The sequence below is a fragment of the Fulmarus glacialis genome, unplaced genomic scaffold (genome assembly GCF_000690835.1).
Source record: "Fulmarus glacialis isolate BGI_N327 unplaced genomic scaffold, ASM69083v1 scaffold974, whole genome shotgun sequence".
Lineage (NCBI taxonomy): Eukaryota > Metazoa > Chordata > Aves > Procellariiformes > Procellariidae > Fulmarus > Fulmarus glacialis.
This window is the reverse complement of record NW_009209739.1, coordinates 72,254-99,284: the sequence shown is the minus strand read 5'-3', so window position 1 is coordinate 99,284 and position 27,031 is coordinate 72,254. Positions and strand designations below refer to the sequence as shown.

The window sequence follows — 27,031 nt, the reverse complement described above, 5'->3', positions numbered from 1 at the left end:
AGCATATAAAGCTGGGGGAAGAAGAAGGAAGGGAGGTATGTTCAGAGCGATGGCGTTTGTCTTCCCAAGTAACTGTTATGTGTGATGGAGCCCTGCTTTCCTGGAGATGGCTGAACACCTGCCTGCCGGTGGGAAGTAGTGAACGAATTCCTCTTTTTGCTTTGCTTGTGTGCACGGCTTTTGCTTTCCCTATGAAACTGTCTTTATCTCAACCCACGAGTCTTCTCACTTTTACTCTTCCAATTCTCTCCCCCATCCCACCGGGGCGGAGTGAGTGAGCAGCTGCGTGGGGCTGAGTTGCTGGTTGGGGTGAAACCACGACATATCTTCACGGAGGGGGAGGAAGGTGTGCACAAGCACAGGGTGCTGGTTTGAATAGAGAAAGTGCAGTAAGATGGGTTAAGGTATCAGCTTGCGAAGGTGGGTACAGCAGAATGTATGTGCATATAGCTGTGCACCAAGACAGGAGCAGCTGCCTATCCACAGGTGGCACAGCTGCACACTGGTTTCACTACCGCCCGAGCAGGTGTGCAAGCGAACTTTGCCAGTTGCCACCGAAAGAGTTTGGATATGCAATTCCCATCAAGTTGGTGGGAACTTGACACCTGTAAGCCTCAGCCAACTTTGCTATTCTCAGCCACTGTTTGCAAACTTACCGCTGAGAAACCTCTTGCACAGAGAACATCCAAGTGCATTAGAACAAGTTTTCAGTTCTTAAAATCCATCTGGCTGACTTAAAAAGAGCCAAATGTCATATTGTGCTATAATTCTTCCACGAGTCTAAGGAACAGTAAAGGAAGGGGTGGGTGGGGGTGTGTGTGTGTATACATATACATATGTACACATATGTGTGTGTATATACAATATTTCCCTCCCACATAATTAATAACAACAGCTTGCATATAAAGATAATATGACCTGAAAGAATATAGGACAATAGTATTTAATATACATAAGGAAAAACATTTGAAAAGCTCTGCATGATGCTAAATGCCATGCGGAAACTTGCAGATGATTATCCTTTGAGCTAAAACTTACCATGTACACTTAGCTTCACTGACTGAGTCACATTCCCAGCAATGTTTGTGGCTACACAGATATACATTCCACTGTCTGAAACTTGTGTCTCACTGATCTTCATTGACCCTGAGGGTAGGAAAGTGTGTCTGGAAAAATAAGAAGCAGATACACTGTATAAACATGTATTGCAAGGTGAATAACCTCTACTTACACATTGCTAATGATTGCTAGGAGCTAAAATAACACTATTCTACAGGGCACACTGAGCTGTGCCATATTACTAAACTATGACTTACATTTACTCATTTTTCTAACTTTTTACTGAGCCACTACATTCAGAATACACAGCAAATATCTAAAATATAAGATCCAAATTACAAAATTTGTTTCTAGCTACTTAGAGGGCATATTAAAATCTGTCTTGCTTCTAGAAATGAAAAAAACAAAAACAAAAAAAAACAACTAAACAAAAAAAAACCCACAAACCAAAAACCAACAGGTAGAGAAATGGAGCTCTTCAACATCCTGTCAAAAATTTTTGCTCAGCCCAGGTCAGTAGGGTCAGAAATTTAAATAACTTTTGATACTACTTCATCCTGGCAAAAAAAGATGTTACGTTAATTCAAGATGGAAGTGGGCATTCTGAAGAGTATTCTGATTGAAAACTGACAGTCTGGTGTTTATAGAAATTGTCATTATTCATCAGTAAATAGTTAACTACATAGCATTAATTTTTACTACAGTTCTGGTCACAGGCCTGTAACATTACAAGATACATTGGCCAGTTAAGCCAAAATCTTCTTATGTAGAAGTCAAAAGTAATAGAGATAGGGAAAATAAATGAGGAGAGAAGAAAAAAATGACAGCTAAGAATTGACAAGAAGAAATTCAATTCTAGCACTCAAGGTTATATACAGAATTTAGTCAAAGTTGGTGGGAATTGGTGGTATCATCTGTCTTCCTTTCTCTGGCACTAATTGGGACAATGTTATCATATGGGCATAAACGGTGAATTTTGGGATTGCGGCGGCCCAGAGAGATGAATGAAAAGAAAGTGAAGTGTATTTCCTCCAGGCCACCCAAACCTGTCCGGTATTATGATTCCTGCTCTGCTGCCCGTATCTTTCCAAACCTTTTTTTTTTTTTTTTAAAATAACCCCAAAAGATAGATTGCTGGGGCAACTTATCTTCCTTTATTTTGTCCACTTACTGTATTTGCTTTCTGATAAAAGTTCCTTTATTGCTGATTTCACTCTTCTTTTGTTTACTGGTCATATTTCTAACATCATGTTTGGGTGGTCTCAAAGAATTTTGTTTGGACTAACTCTTTAACTTTTGCTGACATCTGTAAACAATTTTATGGAATGGGCTGAGCTGGACTTCTGCTACTCTGGACAACTTGGATCTCTCCACAACAGCCACGAGCAAGTAGCCTAATGTCTCCTGAGGTAAAATGAGGACAAGTAAGGGACCAAGAATGCGGATTCGTTAGTGCATGCAACGTGCTCACAGGACAGAGCAGAAAATTCCACACAGATTACTAACAACAAATCGACTCCCTGTGCACAAGCCTCCTTCAAATATGCTGGCCAAGTATAGTTGCTGAGGCTGTTGCAGACTTGCTGGAATGGGTGGCTCTGAGGTGCTGGGAAAGAGGCTCGCCTTCAGGTCTCTACAATTCCTTACTTCAGCTCAGGCACTGGCTGATTCCTTCCACTTGGATCAGTGAGAGACACTAGACAACGGGCACAGCGATCGCTACAGTGTGCATTTGGCCAGCGTTACCATTTCCTGATTTATGAACACAACTGTAGCCTGTACCCCCTTCTGAGGTATCTTGAAGACTAGAAAGCACAAGCACGCACCAAGGCAGTACCTGGCACTTCAACTGGGAACATACAGAGAATAATCACCTACTCGTTTCCTCTCTTATTTTGTACCATGCTAAAATAACAAGCAAGAACTCCGACATTGTGGCCCACGCTGTATACAAGACAGTCCCCAACTCTTCATTCTCTAAGGCTGTCAACTCAACATTTTTATGAGCATTTAGCTATGTTTTCACATGTTCAAGAATATCTGGAGAGTTTTTGGATCCAAAACACAGCGAGCAATGAGCCCTTGTAAGCACTCCCAAACATTTATCATCATCTGTATTCTACTGGCAGCCCAGACTTCATATGAATAACAGACAATGCTCCCCTGAGCATAAATATGAAGTGCTTAAGAAAAGAAAAACAGTTTTTAAACATTTATAATCAGGCACAGATTATGTAGGTCTCTGGGCACCACCGCAGTACAAATATAATAGGATCTCTTTCGTCTTGGCCTCCTGAGACTGCGTATAAACACACACTGGAATGGAAGCTGTACAATGATGCATGGTCTTAATATCCTTTGGAAAGAGACATAACGCTTGGTTTGGGAAAGAGCGTTTCAAGACCTAGTAAAACAGGGTCCTTATGCAGGACAACTTAATACCTTCTGATTGACCCTGTGGCAATTAGAAACTATATACCCTTCCAAAATCCTGAAAGCTTAGACGCAATTTCACTTTTCTTTTGTTTTCATCAAACATTGTTACCTTGGAGAGAATGGAGATATGAGCTGCATTTCTTTGGCCCAGGTAATTATGGGGGGTGGCAAGCTCTTTACTTCACATGGAAGTGTGACATCTTCCCCTGCAATTACTGAGATCTCTATGGGTTTATCATATGCATTTCCTTGCTGGTCTCCAGGCCTGGATACTCTAGGTTTCACTATAACATGGAACATGTTAAGAAGCTGCAATGAATATACGTGTTTGTACAAATGTAACACCATACAATTTTATTTCAGATTAAACATCTATTTTTTTATCAGGTATGTAACATTACAATCCTATTTTTAATGACATGTCTGCAATAGACTTAAATCACTGCAATGCCGATGTACAGTGCCTGTACCTCAGACACTGGCTGATGCCTACATGCAATACCACAAATACCAGCAAGACTGCACTATCTACCCAAAAAGCTGGATACCAACAGATATATGTAGTTCATGCATATGCTGAGCTCTGTATTGCACAGGTAATTTGCAACCAATACCTGAACTATGTTACGCTACAGCACCAATACCTACAAGCCATAAAAACTTTGCAAAGCAAGCCTACACCTAAATCAAATTTTTTATAACATTGGGAGACTGTAGGAAGCTTTGGGACCAATGGGATTAATGGATCTTCATTCTTCTATCAGCAGGGACTTCTATTCCTATACAGGTACTTCCTATTCATTTCCATGAAATTACAATCAGCCCAAGATCCTAGTCCATGAACTCAAGGTAACAGGTATCAGGAGGTTTTCAGAGAATCATAACAGCTGAAGGATAGGCCTTTCAGTATCAGCCATTTGTAAAATTGCCTACTATGTGGATCCAGTGATCTAGGACAAAGTCAAAAGCACTAATTAGAGATTAGTTTAAATCCCATTTTCACTGCAGGTGAAATTTCACCTAGTTCACAATCCACCTAAGTGGGTTTTGCCGTCTAAAGTAGAATGCAATGAGGGGAGAGACACAACGACACTAGATTCTATGATTCTATTATTTGATTTTAGCTCATACATACCATAAACAGTCAGCTGGACTTTCCGTGTAGCATAACCAGCAGCATTTGTTGCAGTGCACATGTATTCCCCAGTCTCTTCACCCGTTGGTGAAAGTACATACAGACTTCCATCAGACCCTGCAGAAAATTTCACATTGCTAGAAAGAATTACTTCTCCTTTCTGTGGAAAAAAGAGAAAAAAAAGTCCACAGTGCCTGGATCTTCTAAAATAAAAAAATTACAATTATTTAATTCAATAAAAGCTAAAGCTTACAGAGATAGAATAAAATCTAACAAAAATATAAAAATGTTAGTTCCTGTAGATCTCCCCTAACTTACCCCACTGCTATCCATTCATATGAAAATGCTGTATTTTTAATGTAACACTGGGTCAGATTTTTCACTGTGAAATATGCTGCATGCTCTTTAATGCAGTTCTGTAGACCAAACGATTTGTAGGCAGTCTGACTAAACTAAGCAATATTGTAATTTACATTACAGTACTGCTTCTATTGTTTATGGCTGAGATGGACAAAATATTTTGAATTAACTGAGAAGCCTGGCCCCAAAACTCCATCCATACAAATTAACTAACTTCAACTAACTTTTCACACTCCTTCAGTGTCACTGTCTAAGCAGTAACAACAGCAGAAGCACAGGGATTCTTATGCAGAAAACTTGATACTTTTTACAGACCCCAATTTAAAAAAAATTCAAGATTTCAACTGAGTTAGTTTTGACATTGATTTCTGATGTCAAAACATCTTGTCAAGGACATGACTGAAAAGTGACAGATGGTTAACCCCAGAATGTCATTATTAGACACACATTCCTCAGAGGAAAAAGTCGTCTTAATAGTAAGGCTCCGAAACAAAAATAAACTTTCAATCTGTGGCAGGTTGCCTAATCTCAAATTATCAACTCACAACAGGAATATGAACAATTTCCAAAGTGTTAAAAACAAAGATACAGCAATAACCAAAGCCCTTCCAAAGAATAGAACATTGATCTATGGCTGGACCATGGCCAGAAAGCACTGCTCTGAGAAATAAAAGCAGATATGAATAAATAGAGGTTTCCAGGTCCCTCACAACTCAGGCTTTTGGCCATGTTTCCTGCATATAGTTTTTATGACAACTAAATATGATGTGTTCAATTAATCTTTCACCATGAACAGCCCAAAGATGAGAAATTACCTTGGACCAGACAATAGATGGCTTAGGAACTCCACTTGCTTTGCATGGTAATGTTACTGGAATTCCTTCAATGGTGCTAAATATCTGCTGTCCATGCTGAATAACAGGCAGAACTAAAAATAAATGCAAATATTAAACACATGCAGAAGACAGATTTCAAACCATGGCACAACTCTTAGAATAAAATCCTTATATTCAATTACTACTTCATACAGGCAGCAGGGAATTTGGGAATTTTCAGCCTCTTCTCTGAACCCTAATATTGACAATGACCAGCCACGTTCTCCTCCACTCTTCCGTCTTTCATGACAGAATAAATACCTGTTCATTACAAACCATGTCAGCCATAGGCTGATCATAGGATTAGGTACATATAGTTTTAGACTAACTCTAGGTATTTCACATAGCTGATTGCAGTCATTTCAGAAAGTCTTTATCACAATATCTTCTGACAATATTTTAGGCCAGGCTTCCCGAAACGATACTGTACATGATTCAATCTATACAGTACCTTTCATAAGAATGGGTTCAGCATTTTTGGTGCTGAATCAATTTCCATCAATGGACAACATTTTGAACAGAGCAGATATGAGAGTGAAGAACTGATCACACTCCAATCTTATTTAATATTTGTTATAAATGCTACAAAGTTGTTCTAACTGCAGTGATAGTTTCTGCAGGGACTGACTGTTAGATGAACTTGAATAAAAATTCCAGATCACTTCACAAAGTCAGTAACAAGAGATAACAAGAACCCCAGCTCCCCTACTTAACTGAGCTGGTTTTGAATTAACAATAGAAAAAAGAATATCAGATTTAAGGCTGTAATAGCAAAAACTAGATCGTTCTAAAAACATACAAATGTATTCCCTTCTGTTCTCAAGTTCTGAAATATTCCAAAAACTTGTGTTGCCGTGGAAGACCTTATCAGACACTAAGTACTTGCCTGTATTAAAAAATAATAGCTATTCTTAACATAAAAGGACGTTCCAGCATCTTCATTGAAGCTTAAAATAAATCTCCCATGATTAATTTAACACATGAGAAAGTTTCAGGCTGTAAACCATGAAGCGGCTGTGACCCCACACAGAGTTAATACAAGCATGAAATACAGATGGGTTACCACAATGCTAACGCTTTGTCTTGCTGTCAGTGTAATTTTGGTAATTTTTAATTAAAGAAAAAAAAAGGGGGGGGGGGGGACACCAAACCAAAAAAACAAACACATTTTGCAAAACTCATAATTCATTTTAATTCTAATTCTCCCATGAGTTGTGCTTCCTTATATCAGTTATGAAACCCCCAAACAGCGCTTTTTGTGGTTTTCCAGTAAACTTCCACTTGCATCTGTTTTGTTAATAAAGCTAGAGATGAAGACTGCACAGCCCAACTTTTGTAGATGTTTAAAAATGAGGATCTTACATGATCTTGAAATGGTGTTATTTTTGTTTTATTTTAAAAACAGTCTCAATCGTTCAGTTCTTTCCTGTGCAGTGGATCCAATTTCCCACCACGTCACTTTACAAAGTAACATCATTACAAAAGAGGAAATTTGAGAAATTAGTAAAACTGTAACAAAAAAAGCTCTAGTGAGAGCTCCAGTTAGTTAGTTAGAAATGCACTCGCATCCTGCATTCAGCACAAAAGCAATAAGACAGTGTTCCTTACCATACACATTAACAGTAGTAGTTTTGTTGCTTGTCCCAGCAACATTACTTGCCATGCAGGTATAATCGCCGCCATCCTGCAGCCGAACTCTTTCAAGGTGCAGGCTTCCATCACTGCGAACATTAATGTAGGGATTGGGAACGAGCTGCCAAGAGAGTGATGTAATGTTTTACTAAAGAAAATACTTGTTGATAATATTTACTTTGGGATGCAGCGTGGTTTTACTTGATTATTCCACATTCTTAAAAATTGTATGTTCCCGGAGAATTTTACTAGAGCTTTTCCTACCTTCCATCTTTCATAAAAAGCTAATTTTAAATAAGAATTTTGGCAGCACCTCGTATTTACTGCTAGAGTGAGATTAAGATGTGCAACGGCAACTCTGCTCTGCCACAGCACATACAGAACTGCCACTCATGCTTATAATCGTGCACTGAAGCAAAAACAAACTTAGCTGAATTATTTTACTGTATTTTTTTATTGGTTATTCCAGTAACCCAATTTGATCATAAATCAGCTCTCCATGACTGCAATGACTTGTTGTTCTTCCACAAACAGATCCGTTTTTTTTTTACAGTTACCAAAACCTTCTAACTTGCCATATCCATCAAGTAGAAGAGATCAGCTCTGAAGCATACCATTGTGAAAGATATGGAAAGTTACAACTTTAACAAAAGAAGAGTCATTTTTTAAAAGTTATATACCCCACAGCAACAACAGAAAAAAAAAAAAACATCAATGAGCTCAGCAACACAGACTTGCCTTACAAAAAGGTTGTTAGAATGCAAAACTTTTCCAGTCATGCTATGCTCAGAAAAAGCTGCATTCTTGTCTAAACATAACTTACTCCAACACTTTCCTTGGAGTGTAGCTTTTGCCGCGAGCTTACAATTACAGGAAACTAGCACTACTACACAGAGGAATTAGCACCTCAACAAGGAGGATCCTGCCAGTGTTTCTGACAGAAGTCACAGCCTGTGCTACTTGCACTTACACAGTCTAAAGAAAAGTCTAATGATTCCCAGTAATTCAAAAACTGAGCAGAGAACTCTAGCAAGCAAACGATCAAGTAGTGCCAGGGTTCTGCCTGGTGACAATAAATAAAAAAAATTGCTATCATTTTTTAATTACAGCTGTGGAGAAAGGGCTTTAGGGAGAAATTAGCAAGCAAGATAAAAAGCAGGGCTTCATAGGTATGTTAAAAGTCCGTAATTTGGCTACAACTAAAGAAATGAAACTTCACTCAGACAACTGACCTAGGCGTGGTGTCTACACCACCTTTCTGTCTGCAGGAGTCATAAATTAGCAATGGTATGCTCTCAAGGGGGAAAGAAAACATACATACTTTCATGCTCTGTGCAGTGTACCACTATGAAAGGAGTACATGGTACAGGGCTGCTGGCATTTATCTCATCCCATCAGCAACATTAAAAGTCATGATGTTAAAAAACCCTAGATCTACAGAAATTTGTTTTTAAAAAATAGGGAAAAAGAAATGCTTTTCAGTTACCAGGATTTAAATTCCAGCACTTTTGTCTTTCTGGTGGGATATTCCACTAGCATTCCTATATTCAGAGCCTAAGGCTGAAATTCAGGAGCTAAAGAGAATGCATAAAACTGCTTTGAAAGTAAGTGAAGTAGAAGATAAAAGGACAATTTACAAATACTTTGGTTCTAAGTTCTTTTCTAGACCTTCACATCCCCCACTACCATCTCCTACTCCCTGATCTCCCTTCAGAGTCAGAAATTTCCTAGCGTGGGCAGTGATCAGAGTGAGGCATAACTGTCAGGATGCCACACTTCACTTCCACTTTCATATTTTGAACAGTAATAAACTATCGTTTCTCGTGGGAAGAGCTGTTCTCTGAATGACAGCGCCTGCAGAAGCTCAGAAGCTACAACTGCCTTACAGATACAGCCAACTGGCTTCCCCTGAGGAGGCAAGCAGCTCCTGCTGAGCTGTGGTTGTCTGCTGTAATTCACCTCGATGACACTGGATCCTTGTTTCCCGTGAGCCAGGCCAATCTCGTGAAGCATCTTCCTTTGTAAGCATAAAATCTATCAGTATATTTGTACATCAACTTTTGTAAATTAAACCAAGTTGTTATCGTGACTTGAAATGTCAGTTGTAGATTTTTGCTGCCAATAAATCTTACAGGAAACAAAACAGTCTTACCACCACACTGTTTTTAATCCACCTCCGGTCTGGAATAGGGTTTCCAGCAAGCAATACACATGGCAAAGTGAGCTGCTGCCCCTCAATTACATTGGCTGTAGCTGGACTTACTCCAATCAAAGGTTTAACTTGAACAAAAGAAAGAATTAGAAGAAATTATTAGGAATTTTTATATATTCATGTAAAGTATTACATGTGAATTTTTATTATTAGTCCTGTCATTAATGCTACTTGCAGCACTTCAGACAAAGATCTCCTCGTGCAAGTACTATACAAATATAGAGCAAGAAACATTTCCTACATGATTTTACTATATTTTTTCCTATATGTTTTAAATAGAAAGGAAAAAAAAGGGGTAAAAAAAAAAATGCAGCCATTAACAAACAGCATCAAAGTTCCAACATACTTAATTTTAAGACAAAAAAATAGCAGATGGGGTTCTGGTATCTGAAACGTCAACGATGCAGACAGGAAAAAAAAAAAAAGAAACAAATGATGGTGTGGGGTAGCATAAGAGAGAAAAGGAGGCTGGAGCAATACACGTACAATGATCCTAAGACTAAGGAATGGCAGCAAATGGAAGACACTGTCCAACTGAAATTGGATCCAATCCAGCATTTCCCTGAAAACTCATGTTCCCCTGGATACCAGGTTGATATATCATTTTTCCTTACTTGGGCAAAATACTGAAGAACAAAAGTAGCAGGTTTGGTAAGGACAAAAAATAAGTGGTAATTGCCTTTGGGCATAAAATTTTAAAGCATTAGAATAGAGGTCAACAGGCCAGCAGAAAATTCTGCATGCTCTGTAAAGAGCCAACAGAAAGCACTGCTGTGCACATGCTTTGTAAATTAATTTTAAATAATGGGGATTAAATACCACTTTTAAATAGGTAAAAACATGTTGTCTATCAAATACTACTAGCATTACAGATTCCCACCACATGTTTTAAGTTAACAAATGGTTTCTTTGATAGCAGATGGACTCCATTCTTATCCTCCCGCAAATGTATACATTCCATAGCATTCTTTTTCCTTTTATTGCCAATTGTCCAACTGAGATAATAAACAACTCCTTAATAGCACAGCTATTGTCAAAGCTAGACATTTACTGTCTTCATGGATCACTAAGATTCCTTCCCAGTTATATCAACACACTGACCTAAGCAAGCTCATTGCTGCTTTTTTTTTTTAAAAAAAGATGAATTAAATGGTAGAAACCCCACCATTAGCATTCACCATTATGGTGATTTTTCATTCCTTAATAAATTTACTTAGGAATAAGAAACAGAAGACAGGATAAATCACTTTTTTAAGGTCCACGTTACAAAGTGTAGATGGAACTAATTCAAATTAATGTAGCCAGAGAAAAGACAATGTTCTAACATGCTAAATTCACTGAAATAAATTACAATATTCCATGCAAATGTCTTCTGATTCAGTCTGTGTGGGTGACTACATATGTGTAAATATAGCTATAGGTAAAAGCATATAGATAAGTCACCATGTATGTGCATAACCCACAGACATCCTATTTGTTGTACAAACACCACCAACTATCGCCTCCTCCAGTATATTCCAGGTATTGAAATGCTGCCAGTCTGTTCTTTCACCGTCGTCACTGACATTAACCAGTCTTACCCAGTCCAGTTACTGTGATTGTGGCTGGCCGTGACTGAATCCTTCCAAACTGGTTCTCAGCCTCACAAATATAAGTTCCTTCATCACTGACCCACAAACCTGGGGGCGGAGGGAGGCAGAGAAGAGATCATATTGCAGCATTTAAAGTGATATTGAAAAGTCTGCAATACATGGGTACCCTATCTTTTTATCTTTCAGTTTCAAATATTCATTTTTGGCCAGATCATTCCTTTCCATCTGTCACCAAGTACAGAAGCAATAACTATATGAGCACATGAGTAAAAAAAGCATTATATACGTACATATGATAAGTTTTCATTAACTTATATATTGCATATACTTTAATATAGTATATACTAATGTGCATAAATAATATATGGCAGTACACTATATATCCACACATACATACGCTATCATGTAGTGCATTTACTGTGGAATACTGCTTACTACATACAGCAATGTGTGTCTGTATGTGAACAGACACCCACCTAGTAGTACATAACACATGAGTTACTGCACCGTACGTACAGTAGAGGGAAATTACTTCACTCAACCTGATTACGTCTAGAAAGGAATAAAAGAGCTAATTAAGAAAACAGAATAACATCACTTAGTGTATGGGCAAGTGCAATGCTCCAAGTAACTGAAATCACAAAGCCACTGGCAGAATTTCTAGTTATTACCGAAGTTAGGACTTGCCCAAAACAATGAGTTTAGAAACATTTCTCAGAAAAGAAAAGAAAAGAAAAGAAAAGAAAAGAAAAGAAAAGAAAAGAAAAGAAAAGAAAAACCACCACCAAAAAATGAAAATCCATGGCTCCTCAGTATCAACAGAGAACATAACCCATATTTATTTAAACAAAGATGTAGTAATTTCTACAAAGAAGAGTGAAGCCAATGACCAAACACAACTGAATTCACAAACTCATGCAAAAATGAACTGCATGTCAAAAGCAATGAAGTCAGTACCAGAAACACAATCTCTGACAAAAATCCAGTCTTTTTACAAAGTTAACAATTTTATAAAGTAGTATAGTAACTTAAATCCATTGCACATGTCATATTTCCTTCTGGAATCTTTTCTTTAAAAGTTCAGTCTACCTACTATTAATAGATAGAGCTCCTGTTCTGAGTTGACTGATGGAACTAACTGCGAATGGTCTTGAGAAAAGGGAAGCACCATTTAGCCGCCTCCATTTAACTTTTGGTTCTGGGTAACCCTGAACATAGCACGGCAGCGTGATGTTTGAGCCAATATCCGCAGATTCATCACTGGGTTCCTGTGTGAAAACTGGAGGAGCTGGGGGCAACAACAAAAAAAAAAAGTACACAGAAAGTGAACTGGGGTTGCAACGTGACATTAGCATTCTGCTTACACTAGTGATGACCTAAATTTATGTCCCATTATGCACAATTATTTTTCTAACAACAGAGTCCCAACTCTAGCAACAAAAGCAGCCAGCTTTGTGCAGCCAGCACACACACAGACTTGTAAGTATTTGTGAGAAAGGTTCAGACCACCATTGACCAGATACGGAAACAGTGAAATTACAGTATTTACTGTCTAGATTGCAAGCTACTTACAGCCAACATCTAGAGTTATCTTTCCAGAAGCTCTCCCTCCATCATTGGTAGCCACACAGGTATAGTCACCAGCATCCAGATCTTGTGTTTCCTGGATCTTCAGAAGACCCCGATGAGTATCAATAATGAGAAATGCTGATGCCCTCAACTCTAAGTCACCTAAGTCCAGACAGAAAAAAAAGTAACTGAAATATAACAGGGTATTTACCAAAATTATTCCAACAAAACAGTGTCCAAGTTTGGGATTAGTTCACAACGTGCCTGTATTCATTTAGCAGATGAGTACTCTGACTTCCACTCAACTGAGTGGAAAAATTCATTACTACATTAGATACAATCCCTTTTTATTTACTTGTTTCACAAGGGGAACACAAACCCAAGCAGCTTTGGACAGAGATCAGCATTAGGACAGTGTGCCAGGCTGTACTTCTCCTTCCCAAGTTAGAGACTACATGTGGTGGCCACTTGTCTGCCAGCTCTGCACCAAGTTGGGAACTGGGCGAAACCTAGAAAACAGCTCTGCTACCTCTCAAGCTCAGCAGGAGCCACAATACCAATGTGTAACACTCAGAATTGGCCCACATGTACTCTTTGGGATGAGTATCAAAGCCTGCTTTAAAATACAAGCCAACCATTAACTGCAGTGAGTTCAGAAGTAGCTGCCTTTGAGGGAAGGTTATTTGCTAACAGATCAGAACGGGGTTTGTGCTTCCCTCCAGCCACTGTCAGAGATGAAAGATTGGACTGGATAAGCTATCTGTTGGCAATATCCACCCAACAAGATTACTGGTTTTCCAGAAAATCAGCAGGCAGGTGGCTTATACAAACACACACACAGGCGCCAACTGCTTTTTCTGAGAATAGATGTTCAGTCTTGAGACATGAGATTCCCTGACTCCCATTTAACTCTATGAAAACTCCTGCAATTGTGATACCCAACATCCTGCCTCACTACTTACGAAACTGTAGCAGATACCTCCGAGATTCAGAAGGAACAAATAAAATTCCCTAGGCATTGCAAAGGAATTCCAGCAAACATCCAATGGGAAAAATAGAAAAATGTTTTGCAATTTTTGTAGTGTACAGCTCAACATTTTCTGACAAAAACAAAAGAACGTTATTCAAGTAGGCAAGAGGCTCTGCTTTTTCTTGTTAATTATGTTACAGTATGTTCATCTGTTGTATTTAAACAAGAGCAAGAATTTATGCCCTAATGGTCAAATGCCCTATCTTCTAGAGTTCGAGAATTTCACAGGTCAGTCACCGGTTGAATACTACATAAAGCTTTTGAGAAAATGAAGTCACTTCAGGATGACTGCTCTAAATACTACTGCTAAAGTAAATAAATCAAACACAAAGTAGTAAGTGCACCTTTGAACCATTTAACTTGGGGATGTGGGATTCCAGTTGTTTTACACTCCATAACAGTTGTGTCTCCAAGAGCAACCAGAATTTCACTTTGAACTATGGTCAATGTTGGACCCTCTAAAAAGAAACAATATAGAAAAAAATGAGTTCCTCATCCAAAGCATATACCATTTTTAAGATATAAACCACAAAATACTCTAATTTTCTCTTGTTATACGGAAGAATATTTGCATTAGAAGTCAGAAAGCCTTAAAAATCATGTAAGGTGACAGACAAACACTGGGAAACGGAAAAAGTAGAGTCTGGAATGTCCAGAGCACCTGGATCATACGTAGAATATGTGGGAATTTAAGGAAAGAATTGGAGGAGTTTGATCATGTAGAAAATAAAAAGATTCAGAGTTTCTATCCCGCTCCAGCCAGATGTTGGTCATCAAGAATTTTAGTAGTCTGCTATTAATATAATAACGTAGTGTTTACAGTACGCAATTTGGACTAGGACTCCACAGTGCTAAGCACGCTACAAGAATTTACAGAAACATGATTCCTTCTCCAAAGACCTCCTCAGGTTTGCAAGCCTACTCCACTTTAATACCCAAGTTTAGGGTGGTTTTTTTCTTAAAAACAGCGTAAGAAGAAACATTAAGCCCCAAATACCACCTAACAATACTACTCAGAGATTTGAACAGAAAACAAAAGGGACATTTATGAGCTGTTCAACATCTTTTCTGAGTTTTTTGAAATTTCTACTAGTATGTTCTGCATAGTTCTACTAATTTTAACAGTTCCTCCCTGATGATGTATTAGTTTGCTTTTTTAATTTCACCACATTGTTTCTTTTACTTACCAATGTATGTAAGGGTGGATGTCTGTTTCTCTGTCCCAGCTGAGTTACTTGCCAAGCAACCATAAATTCCTGCATCTTTTGGAATTGCCTTTCTTATGATTAAGGTGCCTTCTGGGGTCAATCTATACCTGGGAACACACAGGGGACCAACCAACATGATTAGTTAAAGAAAAGAGAGTAATGGTTACATCCACACTCCAAGCAGCACCATGACCAGATGGTTTATAAACAGGCATTGCTGTTTTTTTCTCATGATAAGCAACAATATTAGTATTATTATATCTACCAGAGAATATCAATGCATTTTGTGAAAAGCGTTTAAATTAATCTTGTAAAAAGCCTTCTGAAGAAGAGAACCAAAGCATTTCTATTTTAGAGATGAAGAAATTGAAATTAAAGAGTTATAAAAGTGACGGTTGAGGTTCTATTTCCAAAACTCACAGACTCCTGTGGAAGAAACAGTCCAAATATTTTGGCATTCTTCAAAACTTCTTTCTCACATAGGAAAAGAAATAAAAGTAAATAGAGAAAGCTATAACCCCTACCTGCTTGAACCAATAATAAACATATCGTTGTGTGTCCATACTACTGTTGGCTTTGGATAACCAGTTGCAGAACACCTGATAGACACTTCGGAGCCTTCTGTAAAAGTCTGATTCTTAGGTGAAATGACAACCCTAGGTGGTTCTAGTAAAAGAAATTAAAAACAGCAATTAAAAAGATCAATTTAGAAAACACTTACAGATGATAATCACCACTTTATTCCCATTTTCAAACAGCTGTATAGTGAGAAACAGTCCTAATAAAGGTCACATGAATGCTTTCCTATAGCTGCTTCAATTTAACACAGATAATGACCATCAGACACACATGAATTGCATCGTAAGGTCAGTGACTGCACTAAAATATAGTCAGTCTGGTGACAACACGTTCTTTAAAGTCTCTTTTACTTATAACATTATTCAAAGAGTTTCTATTTCTTGAATTAGCTATCCTTTCTCAGAGCCCACTCGTTTCCTCACCTCCTCTAGCACGGTCTACCAATTCCTCAGCATAAAACATGCGTGCCTTTATAAAAGTTAGGAAGTCAGGATTCAGGGTACAGAGACCAAATTAATTCACGTGCCTACACAGTTTGCTTTGTTCTGAGATGCAGAATTTGGAGCTCCCAAATGTGGGCACCAATTCTGACAAAAAGCTGCCAGAACCAAGCAAAGTTCACCAACACGATCCATCAAGGTCAGGCTGAAATAAGAGTAAGTAGTGCCAGGTCATCATTTTGAATAGAAACTATGAAAGCATTAGTGGTTACGCATGGATTCAACTCAAATGCAAAAATTATGTAATAACTAACTTAGAATTTTTAATGCATGCTTAAAACTCAGCAAGGCAGCAACAGAGACAATTTTGACAAATTTGAGTCAAATTTGTGCAGACTCCTGAAAATGAAAGCCAACGAGCACAAGCCTTCTGGCAGGCCAACAGTAAGAATATAACCTCAATGATGAAAATAGAAGTCACGATGTACGTGCACACACAGAGAAAGAAATTAACAGCAAAATCATGTTGAAGACAATTGAATTTGCAGTGTTAACAATGCCAATGGATTGTATGGATATCAGCTGCATTTTCACCAGAAAAGTGATTGGTGAACTTCACAGAACTCCTTCACTTACATCCTTAGACAGATTTCCTCAGTAAAAAAGACCACCAAAATAATTCACTGTGGCAACTGACATTTTCTTCTATAGTACGTAAGATTTTGTCTTACTTACAGGGGCAAGAAAAAGATCCACACCACTTAATGGATGAAAAAGTAACAACTTGTAGTACTAACTGCTGCTACTTCATATTAGTTAGGACACAAAACTGGCTGCTATTAGATCAGTAGTATCAATCTTCATCTTAGGAGCTTTGCCTTTTGCTAATCACACACTGTATTAACATGTATTCCTCTGCAGCCGATCTTTTTACTAGCAACCACAGAATGAAAAGCCTAAGCCTAACGCTCCCTTTTGGGAGAGTAAAAGAGGCTAAATACATGTTACACAGAGGTATCTTGAATCTCGGGCTGCTCTGCATAGCTCTTTTTTATTAGCTTCAGTGGGAATTACACCATCCCATAGACTCAGGTGACATTTGGAATGTTTTCATGGCTGCTAAGGAAAAATGTGGCTAAGAGCCAGTACACACAGTCTATGTATGTGTGGCATAATCCATCAAGAGCAAGATGAAGGTGCGATGCTATGCAGCTTCCAGGTGAACAGCATAAATATTTCTAGTTCAGTGTATCATAATGCAAACAGAAACAATTCACAGTGCTACTACAAATGCCTTTCTGGAAGAATTAATACCATGCCCTTTTCACTATCATTGCGGGGAGGAAGATTATTTTCTAAATTCTGTGTTGTAATACCATTTGCCTAAAAAGCTGCTAACTAAAAACCACAGTGTTTCTGGCCTGGAGGAAGAATCTCCCTGCAGAAGATTGTGCTTCTTCTAGGACAGAAGAGAGGCAGGTTCTGCCTCCTTGCAGGGCAGAAATGCTCTGGATTTTAGTCGGCAACTTTTTAAGCAAATGGCATTACAACACAGAACTTGGAAAACAATCTTCCTCCCCGTAATCTCAGCAGACTTAACGAGAGGGAATTAGTGACTGATAGAAAACCTGAGATAATGAGAAATTAAATGGTTTTCAAATGCTCAAACATCAAATTAACAGCACAGATAAGAACAGCAGGAGATCTCTTCACCTTTTACGTGGAAGGGTTTATCAAGAGTAGCATAGGTTTGGGAAATAACAGGCTGGCAAGTCTATAGATATCATCAATCAAGTCACACCCTGCTAACTTTAACAAGGTGTCTGTGCCTCTGCAGGTCCAACTTCACTTCATAATATGGACTAATTACATCCCATTACAGCTGTAAGGCAGGGGAGTACATGACTGTCCCATCGATATCAGACGTTTTACTGTTTGCCACAATCACCGTTACTATAGAATGGTTTGGCCTGTAATACATCTTACTGAATAGGAGAGCAAGGCTCCCAAGGAAAACAGAAGTAGTTTTGAAATATAATTAGTAGTAACATTAGCATGCAAGTCATGGACATAACTTTGATTTAACTTTTTAGTATACTTTTATTTAAAATACTTGCACTGTTTTGTGTTTGAGTTTCATGAGCGATTCACATATGTTAGTGTTTCATGCAAACTTATCTGCACGCCCCTATTAAGCACATAAAACTCTTTTTTTCAAAGAGAAACGTAATTGCTGTTTTAAGGAAGGCTTTTTGATGCAGTACGCACCTGGTGCTCTGGGGAGCAGAACTATTATTCCCAGGACTTGATGACTCTGTTTTCAGTCATTAACTAGATATGTGAGCTTGTAAAGGATTCTGAGATCCGTAAGTAAAAGTGTATGCAAAACCACACAGCTATACTGCCAAAGACAAGGAATAAATTAAATAATAAACAGCAACTAATTTGCACACAGTTGCAAAACTGTAAACACAGATGCATGTAATGCCTTACCATTTCCTTTCTTAAATTTATGTCCATTAACCTTCCCCAAGTTCCCTAGTTTCTCACTTGTAGAGTACATTTAATAAAAAGCTGCAGGGTCCTGAAAAGTCCTTCCCATGTTTCATAACAGCTCTGAAATCTCTGAGCTCCCTGAGGAAAGGCACCAGAGGAAGGCAGAGCCATAGTTCCAGAAGTACTAGGATTAAATCCAGATACGAGGGGGCAGGGAGAGGCAAGAAATGGATGCAAGTTACAGAACTGTCCTCAAGTGATTCATGATGTGCACAGCTTTCTCAGCTATTTTTATTTTGTTTTAAATCCTGCCAAGAGACACTGGGAGATATTCTGCATGCTCTGGTCTTCAGGAAGGTCTCCTCTTATGTTGATATTAGGAAACTGTTCGTCTCAGATGGCAATTACACATCGTGCTTTGGCAACACACCACTGCCCATGCAATTATTTTCACACAATGATATTATCAGGTAAGCAGAAAAAGATGGAAGAAATATTTGTATTTAACATTGATTCGATGAAATGAATTGAAAAAAGTCAATATACACAGCTGTAATTCTAGCTGATAGCTTGAGTATCAGTAAGGCCACATTCGCCACTAATAACTATCTCATTTTCTTGCTCAATGAGACAGGCACGCAGAACGGGCTTTCTTGTATGACAGGTTAATTTGATTTCTTTTGCTTTGTTCTTTGTATATTAGGGAGGAGATTTGTACGTGGGCAGCAGGAGCACGAGCTCCTTACAGTGCCAATCCCATTCAAGGCTGTAGAATAAAACCTTTTAAACAACATAGATCATGTGTAAAGCTTCTGAAGAGAAAGAAGGTTGGTGCGAAGATTTCAGGGTGTGAAGCACTCACACTTGTAACCATCCTTGGCCCTAATATTCATTAAAACCATCTGAAGCAGTTAAACTTAGCATGAAAAAGGGTCAGCAAATACCAAATTTTTATTTCATACAGCATAAAAAACTCTTATCACCCTTTATTAGTAAAAAAACAAACATTGCCAATGTTTTTTCACTACTTTTTGCATGCTTTTTTTTCCTTTTTTAACAAAAACTTTTCCCCAAAAGCCACCCTGCTTGATGTTTGACTGAACTGTGTATCAATATTTTTGTGCAGCACCCTCAAGATTCTTTCTTGCCTTTTACACTAAGTGCATTTTTGGAAAACTGAATGTTTCAACCTATTCACCTGATAAGTAACGCATTAACAAGGCTAAATAAGAACAACAATTAAAATCTATCTAGATCAAAAAAACCACTATATTCCACCACTGCAGCAGTTTGCACATGCTTGTTGCAAATTTTTACAAGGGTTTGATTTTTGTAAAATTTCACTTCGAGACCTTACAGTAAACATCCAGACCCTCCTACATACACACAGGTACTGGCAGAGAATATATGGAGCCCCATCCCTCTATCCAGTCTAGCAGTTCTCTGTTGTTACAACTCATTCTTGTTAGCATCAATTAAAAGGGTCTGAATTGACCTTCTTGGGCTTCTAACTACCAAGATATTGCAAGAGCAGATGCTTATCAACAAAGCCCTGCCTTTATTAATACAGGAATTGTAGCGATGGTGTGAAAAATTAATTCTCTTCAGGCTGAAGTCCTGCGTGACCACAGTGAATGTCTACAAATTCTTGTGTTACTGCAAGTTTTATGGACATGCCTTAGTTTTTCCATGTGGAAACATATAAATGGAAGTAAATGGCTTTGATCTCAAACTGTCTAAAAATCTACGTTATGTTAGTGTCAAGAGTGCACACTGAGAAGGCGCAGGGGGGAAAAAATATCCAACTCTACTATTATTATAGCTATTAACATATGTCAGTAAGTGAGACAGAAGACTGGGGTTATGCAGATACTGAAGAATTCCTCCCAGAGCGTAGATTTCCACTTTGATGTCAGATCAGGCACAGAATTCACGTTATATCCTATGTTATGAAATAATAACACAAATACACATACCATGTCACTACATTCGCAGAAGGAATCCTCTCCATTCATCTGATTTCTATTAAGTTTAAATCACGTTTTAGCAATATGCATTGGAATTAATATTCAATTCAATTTTATACTTTTGTTCACGAGCCAAATGAAAGAAGTGTAGAAGAAAAATTGCACATAAACAGAAAAACTGACAAAGGCTCCTGTTTGAATAGCAAGCTGAGAACAGATTTCTTACAGCATAAATAAAGATCAAAACATTCAATAGGGATAAACAAAAAGTAGCCTTCAGCATTAATCACCCAGTCACATTCATCTGTACTTTTGGCATCAACCAAGTGAACCTAATTAAAAAGGAATATTGTCTTTGGATGTTATTATCTTGCTTCACTCACTTGCCAGCCGTCTCACTTAGCTGCCAAGTTCTCACTGATCTCCTTCCCAATCCACCCTCGACCATGCAGAAGCACAGGGTGTGCCGTCCTGCATCATCCTTGCCCTGGCACTCCGCAAAGGCGACGCTGCACAACAAACCACGGAAACATCTGCTTCCATAACTGCTTATGGATTAGCTCAGGTAAAAGATACACAGCAGTAGCATTCACGGTTGCTTCTATGAGACTCTCCATGAAGCTTCCAAGCACGAATTTAACTTCAATAGGGTGAGAGGGGGAGCGTTATTGGGATCTTCTTGTTGTTCAGCCAGGGAGTATGCACAAGCTGCAATTTCACCAACACCAACCGCACTCTCTGCTACCGCAGGATAGAACAAGCTGGTCTGCTGTGATATCTGTGATATACTATGCAGCATCCACCCCAGCACTAAGAAAGCATGCTGTGAAAGACAACAGGGGAAGGATCACCTATTTTCTCTCTGCAGCCAGAAGAACTACTTTCCAAAAGACATGCAGATATGCACTACAATCAAAGACTCTTCTCACCAAAGTTGTTTTTCATAACCTCCCTGCACTTCCTTGTAACTTGGCATTCACTGACCACATGCAGACTCTATCAGAAAAAATTAAGCGCACGGTAAGTATTCACCAACTGCGAACAAGAGGCCATAAAGAAAGCATTTGACACCATACATACCACATGCCTGGCCTTTACAATGACCTCCTTGCAGGAGAAAGACCTGCAGAGGAAAGGAGATGGGTTCCTTCCTCCTCATGTCCCTGTCCCAGGTTTGTACTCAGCCCTAGAAGTTGGTAGACTCAGGAAAAACCACTTGGTGAACACCTTTACAGATGAAAAAGTCAGGCTTCCTGGTCCAGCAGAGTAGCGCTGACACGCTGCAGATAAAGAAACATCATCTTGGAAAACCAGTATTTGCAGAAAGTGAAATAGGGGACTTCGACCTCTGGAACTTAGTGGGTTCTTCTCAGGGGATGTGTCACTATCTTCATGTGACAGAGACACAGTTCACTTTATCAAAATGTAAGATGAACTTGTTTATGCTCCTATGCATTACCAAGGACTGCACACAGCCCCCCTGGAAGGGTCATCAATCCAACACCTTTCTTACTGCTACAAGTACAATACTTGATAGTTTAATTAATGATTTCCTTGTGCTTTTTATTAACTGTTGCAGTAACAGAGATCAAATATCCTGCCAGAAGCTAGTTTCCAAGAGATCCACATGGTATATTGCCTTGAACCAGAGGCTTGGGTAGGTCAGAAGACATCTAGAAGTACTGATTTCTAAACATGTTATGGTTCCACTCCTCCAAAACTCCTCTTCGAAATCCTTCTAAAGGCCTACATTTTCAGTGAGAAAGCAGCAAGAAAGTAACGAGCAAGAAATCAAATCACAGAAATTAAGATGCATGACACTAATTTCCTGTTTTATTTATCACCCTAATTCTTTATCTTTCATCAAGTTAGGACTTAAATTCTTCGGAGTAAGAACTCTTCCTACGATGCATAATCTGAATACTATAAAAAAAATTACAAAAGCTTAATCATCACTTTAGTTGAATTCATGACAAGTTATCTGAAAGACACAGAAAATGTAAAGATATTTCTAGCTGGATGAGAGCGCTTTGTTTGTCCTGTTTCTGTACTAATCTGTAGAGGATCTCAGCCAGAGAATATTATCAAAAGAAACCTTCCAAACAATAAATTCAGGCCAACTCATGAAATCAGGCTGTAAGAGTGATTTTCTAATAACAATTTTTTCCCCATTAGTTCCCTTTCACCAAACGTAGAAAAGAACCTCTTGTGAACGGCAGCTGTGTGGAAAAGAAAATGAACTTGGGGATACTTGTTAATTTTCTTAAGTGGCAGAGAACTCCAGAGAGGCTGCTCAGGCAATTCCTGACCCTTCTGCTAACCTGCATTTCCTGTGCAAGAGGCTAGTTTCTGAAAAACAGTTTAATGACTATCATTGAGCCTGCTGTGAATGATAATTAGCACCTAGCAGACCCATACATACTGATTCAGCTCTCTTTCTTTCAAAGAATACTGACTTTTACATCAAAGAATATTGCTGAGAGTTCAACTGTTTCACTTCCTGCTCTAACAGGGGTGGAAGTGCCACACTGATAACAGATTTGAGGTAGTAACTTTAGAATATGCAGCCTGGAAAAAAAAACAACTCATCTTCTCAGACAGTTCCAAGTAACAGCCTAGAAAGAAGAAAAGGCAGCACTAAACTGCTTTTCATTCTTTAGGACAGACACCTTGCATTTAATTAACTTTCTAAATTTGAAATAGCAAGTAATGCAGTAATACTTCAATACTATTTCCTTTCTTGTTTTCTCCGTGTTTGAAGAACTCAATACAGTATAACAAATTTATCCTTGCCCATTATTACAGTGTGTATCCATGTATCTAAGTGAGTGTATTAAGATGTTCATTTCTGTATTATCTCTTTTCAGAGAAAAGAGCAGAAGAAATTCAGGGAACAGAGCACTGGGTTATGCCAATGAGGTAATTTACCTTTTGTCCATCTAGGCAGTCTCTCTCCTGGAATTATTCCAGATGTAAGCACGTTGATGCTGAGAGTCCTGTTGTGTTCATTCAGTTCTGGTTTCTGCTCCTTGTCTGGGATGTACCTGAGCACTACCATTGCTTTGGTTGAGCCAAGTCACATACATTGTCTCCTGGGCAATTTTTTTTTTCAACCTGGATTTCAAGGTATTAGTTGGCTGGTAAGTGTTTACATCAGTTCCCTGCAGTAGACAGCACACTTGCATTTTGTCAGGCTAATAGGTCCTGTCTTCCCCCGCTGCGCATCTAATATAGTTGACTCCGTTTATACAGTAAGAGACAGTACTCTTGTCACGAGTTCCCTGCAGTAGACAGCACACTTGCATCTTGTCAGGCTAATAGGTCCTGCCTTCCCCCGCTGCGCATCTAATATACTTGACTCCGTCTATACAGTAAGAGACAGTACTCTTGTCACATGTTGGCCTGACAAAAGATCACTTAGCAGACTTATTACAGCAATGCCAATTCTTCAATGCCCAAAGTCAAACACACACTTTTTTTCTTATGTGGGCAGGTGGAACACATAGTATGTATGCTTATTTCTTCCAGGTGCATCTTAGGTGCTTCTAGCACTTAGCTGCTAGCACAGATCACTCTGAATTATTTAACAGTGCTACTTGTAAGCAGATGCTAAAAATGCCTTTCAGTTTTGATGGTGATACCAGACAGGCATGTAAACATTTTTAAATGTTCAGCAAGTAAGCAGGTAAAGGAAACCCACTGTGCTATGGACAGAACAGTAACTACAGCACGTATGATTGTATGATTTTGTTCTACCTGTAGATTCAAATAAAGAAATACATCAGAATAGTACGCTGACCAGCATGTTGTTCATCAATGAGCTCAATGCACAGCAGTTGGCACTTCACTACACGCTGACCAGCATGTTGTTCATCAATGAGCGCAATGCACAGCAGCTGGCACTTCACTACGTTAGATGGCTCCCAATAAGACAAATGTTCAGTGTTGCCTCACTTTTTGCTCATCTACTGCTGGAATTCATCATATGTTGAGATTACTAAACTCAAACATCTCTACTAATCACCAACATAAACACCAGCAAAAGCTGTAAAAGTTTCTACATACTATACAGCTGTGTTGTAGAGGCAAAAGACAGTTGCCACCATTAAAAGAAGTGCTTCATTGTCTACTCTTACTTACTCACACCAGAAAACATGCAAAGCCAAGACTACCATAAAATCACACTTAGCATCACCCAAATTTCAGGGATCTGAGTTTTGATTGTGTATTTGAAATTCTTGGAGGGGTAAGGAAACAAAATAACCACGACAAATCAATATCTTCACCACACAGTTTCAGTTAAAAAAAAAAAAAGCCTAAATTCCTCAAAATCTACCTCCCAAATCAATATTACTTATGTGTATGAAAACATCAGGAACAAAACACCAAGCTACCAAAATACTCCATATTAATTCAACCTGACAAATATGCATACAGCAAACTCATATTTTGCCTACAAGACTGTACCAAACTGAAAGAAAAAGTTTACATGCTTATGGAGTTTGGCAAACTCATATTTTGCCTACAAGACTGTAACAAACTGGAAGAAAAAGTTTACATGCTTATGGAGTTTCCCTCATCAGTGAGAAATACATCACTGAAAAGTTCATAGGATCATCAAGTTTCACACTCCTGGCCAATCTCTAGTCTTACACAGCTGCAATTTGCTCCTCCAGGCTTCTGATACATTATATGAACATCTGAAAAAGTAGCCAACGCCCTTAAAAAGTAGCAAATACCCTCACAAATTCATTTATGTTACGTATAACACCAATCTGTTGGGAGGACTTGAGCAATTCACACTATCCAGTCACCATTTAACAAGGTCCAAAGATGAGCCTGTACTTTAAGTTAGTCATAGCACTCAATAAGCACCAATACAATCCTAGAAGGCTCAAGAGCTTGTACTCCTTGAAATTTGTAAAACTGCAGTGACCTTTCAGACTACTCTGAGCAGTACGCTGCCACCCCACAAACAGGCACAAGTTTTAAACAGGATCTTCATCTAGCTGTGCTCAGTATTAGTGTGGGACAACTAGTGACTTGATACAGTATGTTCTTCTTAATACAGAACACGCAACTGGGGGAAAAAGTCAACTCTCATTCAAGTTTTCAGTCTGTATTTGTACAGCTGCTGGCACAAAAATCAGATGAATGTTCTCTTTCAGAAACAGCAGCATAAACTGAAAGCTTTCAAAACAAGGGTTTACTACAATCCACTTAAGCATGTAAAGCAGATGCTGGGTTATTTTTAGAGCTACCAACATTTGTTCTCTGCCTTAACTCCCACTCCAGAAAGAAAATGGGGATGAAAGCAGTGTTTATTCTCTTACAATCCAAAATTCAGAGATCTATATGGAACTGTCCCAAAAATAATAAAGGGTTTCAATATGAATTTAATTTGACATTCTGAATTACTTACAACTACACAAAGCATGAACCCATCTCAATCTATTAACAAGACTTCAAATTTCCTTCTTCAGAATGTTAGTAATGACAACGCTATAAAGCTTTTGCTTCTTACATATAGCCAAATACTTTACTCTCTTGCTGCCAAATATAAACTTTCTTTTGAATACTATTCTAGACCCTAACAAGCACTATGGGTTGTACATGACACAATCACACACCAGAGTACCTCCAGAAATCTGATAGAAATCATTGTGCCCAAGCAAACTAAAATGATCACAAATAATCACAAAAATACCATCCTGATACCATTCAGCTTCTGCACATAGCCATTTGAAATGTTGGCAGTAGACTACTTTATCCAAACAAAAAGAGGCAGACACTACTGAAGAAATCTGAATTCAGCTGCAACTTAGCGTTTCCTACATATTTATCCTCTTCTAAGCATCTTTCATCAGAACTGAAAGAAAACACAACTCAGACTCTCAACTAAGCCTGTCTAAACTGTCCAAGAGGGTTCTCTCAGACATGTTTTAAAGCTGTTAGCAATACCAATACCAGCCAAAACGTAATTCCCAACTCTTTGATATAATCATTCTACATATATAAGTGTCTTGAAACTCAATATTCTGCTGTGGCAGCAGTAAACTTCTTTAGCTTTACTATAAAAAACTGCCAGAAGTAATTTGGTCATTGTGTTAAAGCTCCAGCTGGTGTACAGACATTAGGGAGGAAAATCTAAATCCCAGGAAGAGATGAACAAGGGAGGGGGGTGCTTCTCTTGCTGCCTTTGACATGCTTGAATGAGTGTCTTGATGGAAAAATCCTGTAGAATTTAAAACTAAGTTTTCCAAACGTATGGGGGTTGATGTTTCTTCATGGCCTTTTTTCCTTCAGCCTTGCTAGAAATTTAACAATTATAACTCTGCTGTAGCCATCTAAGGGTAATTCAAACAGATCAATGAAGAAACACTTAATTCTGCTGTATTTTGTAATAGGTCCTACGTAATTGATTGCATACTTACTTATTGC

At 38.4% G+C, this 27,031-nt stretch overlaps 1 protein-coding gene across 1 annotated transcript in view; it reads right to left on the bottom strand.

Annotated features, from left to right (window-relative positions):
• LOC104076150 (hemicentin-1-like) overlaps positions 1-27,031 on the bottom strand; it is a gene marked incomplete at both ends in the record, with an annotated part of 142,926 nt that overhangs the window by 43,648 nt on the left and 72,247 nt on the right. The window contains 12 exons of the mRNA XM_009576914.1: positions 1,039-1,166; positions 3,605-3,779; positions 4,631-4,790; positions 5,806-5,918; positions 7,474-7,618; positions 9,650-9,777; positions 11,290-11,388; positions 12,395-12,589; positions 12,874-13,032; positions 14,245-14,358; positions 15,088-15,215; positions 15,633-15,774. Coding sequence (XP_009575209.1) covers positions 1,039-1,166; positions 3,605-3,779; positions 4,631-4,790; positions 5,806-5,918; positions 7,474-7,618; positions 9,650-9,777; positions 11,290-11,388; positions 12,395-12,589; positions 12,874-13,032; positions 14,245-14,358; positions 15,088-15,215; positions 15,633-15,774 — 1,686 coding nt within the window. The remainder of the gene's footprint in view (positions 1-1,038; positions 1,167-3,604; positions 3,780-4,630; positions 4,791-5,805; positions 5,919-7,473; positions 7,619-9,649; positions 9,778-11,289; positions 11,389-12,394; positions 12,590-12,873; positions 13,033-14,244; positions 14,359-15,087; positions 15,216-15,632; positions 15,775-27,031) is intronic.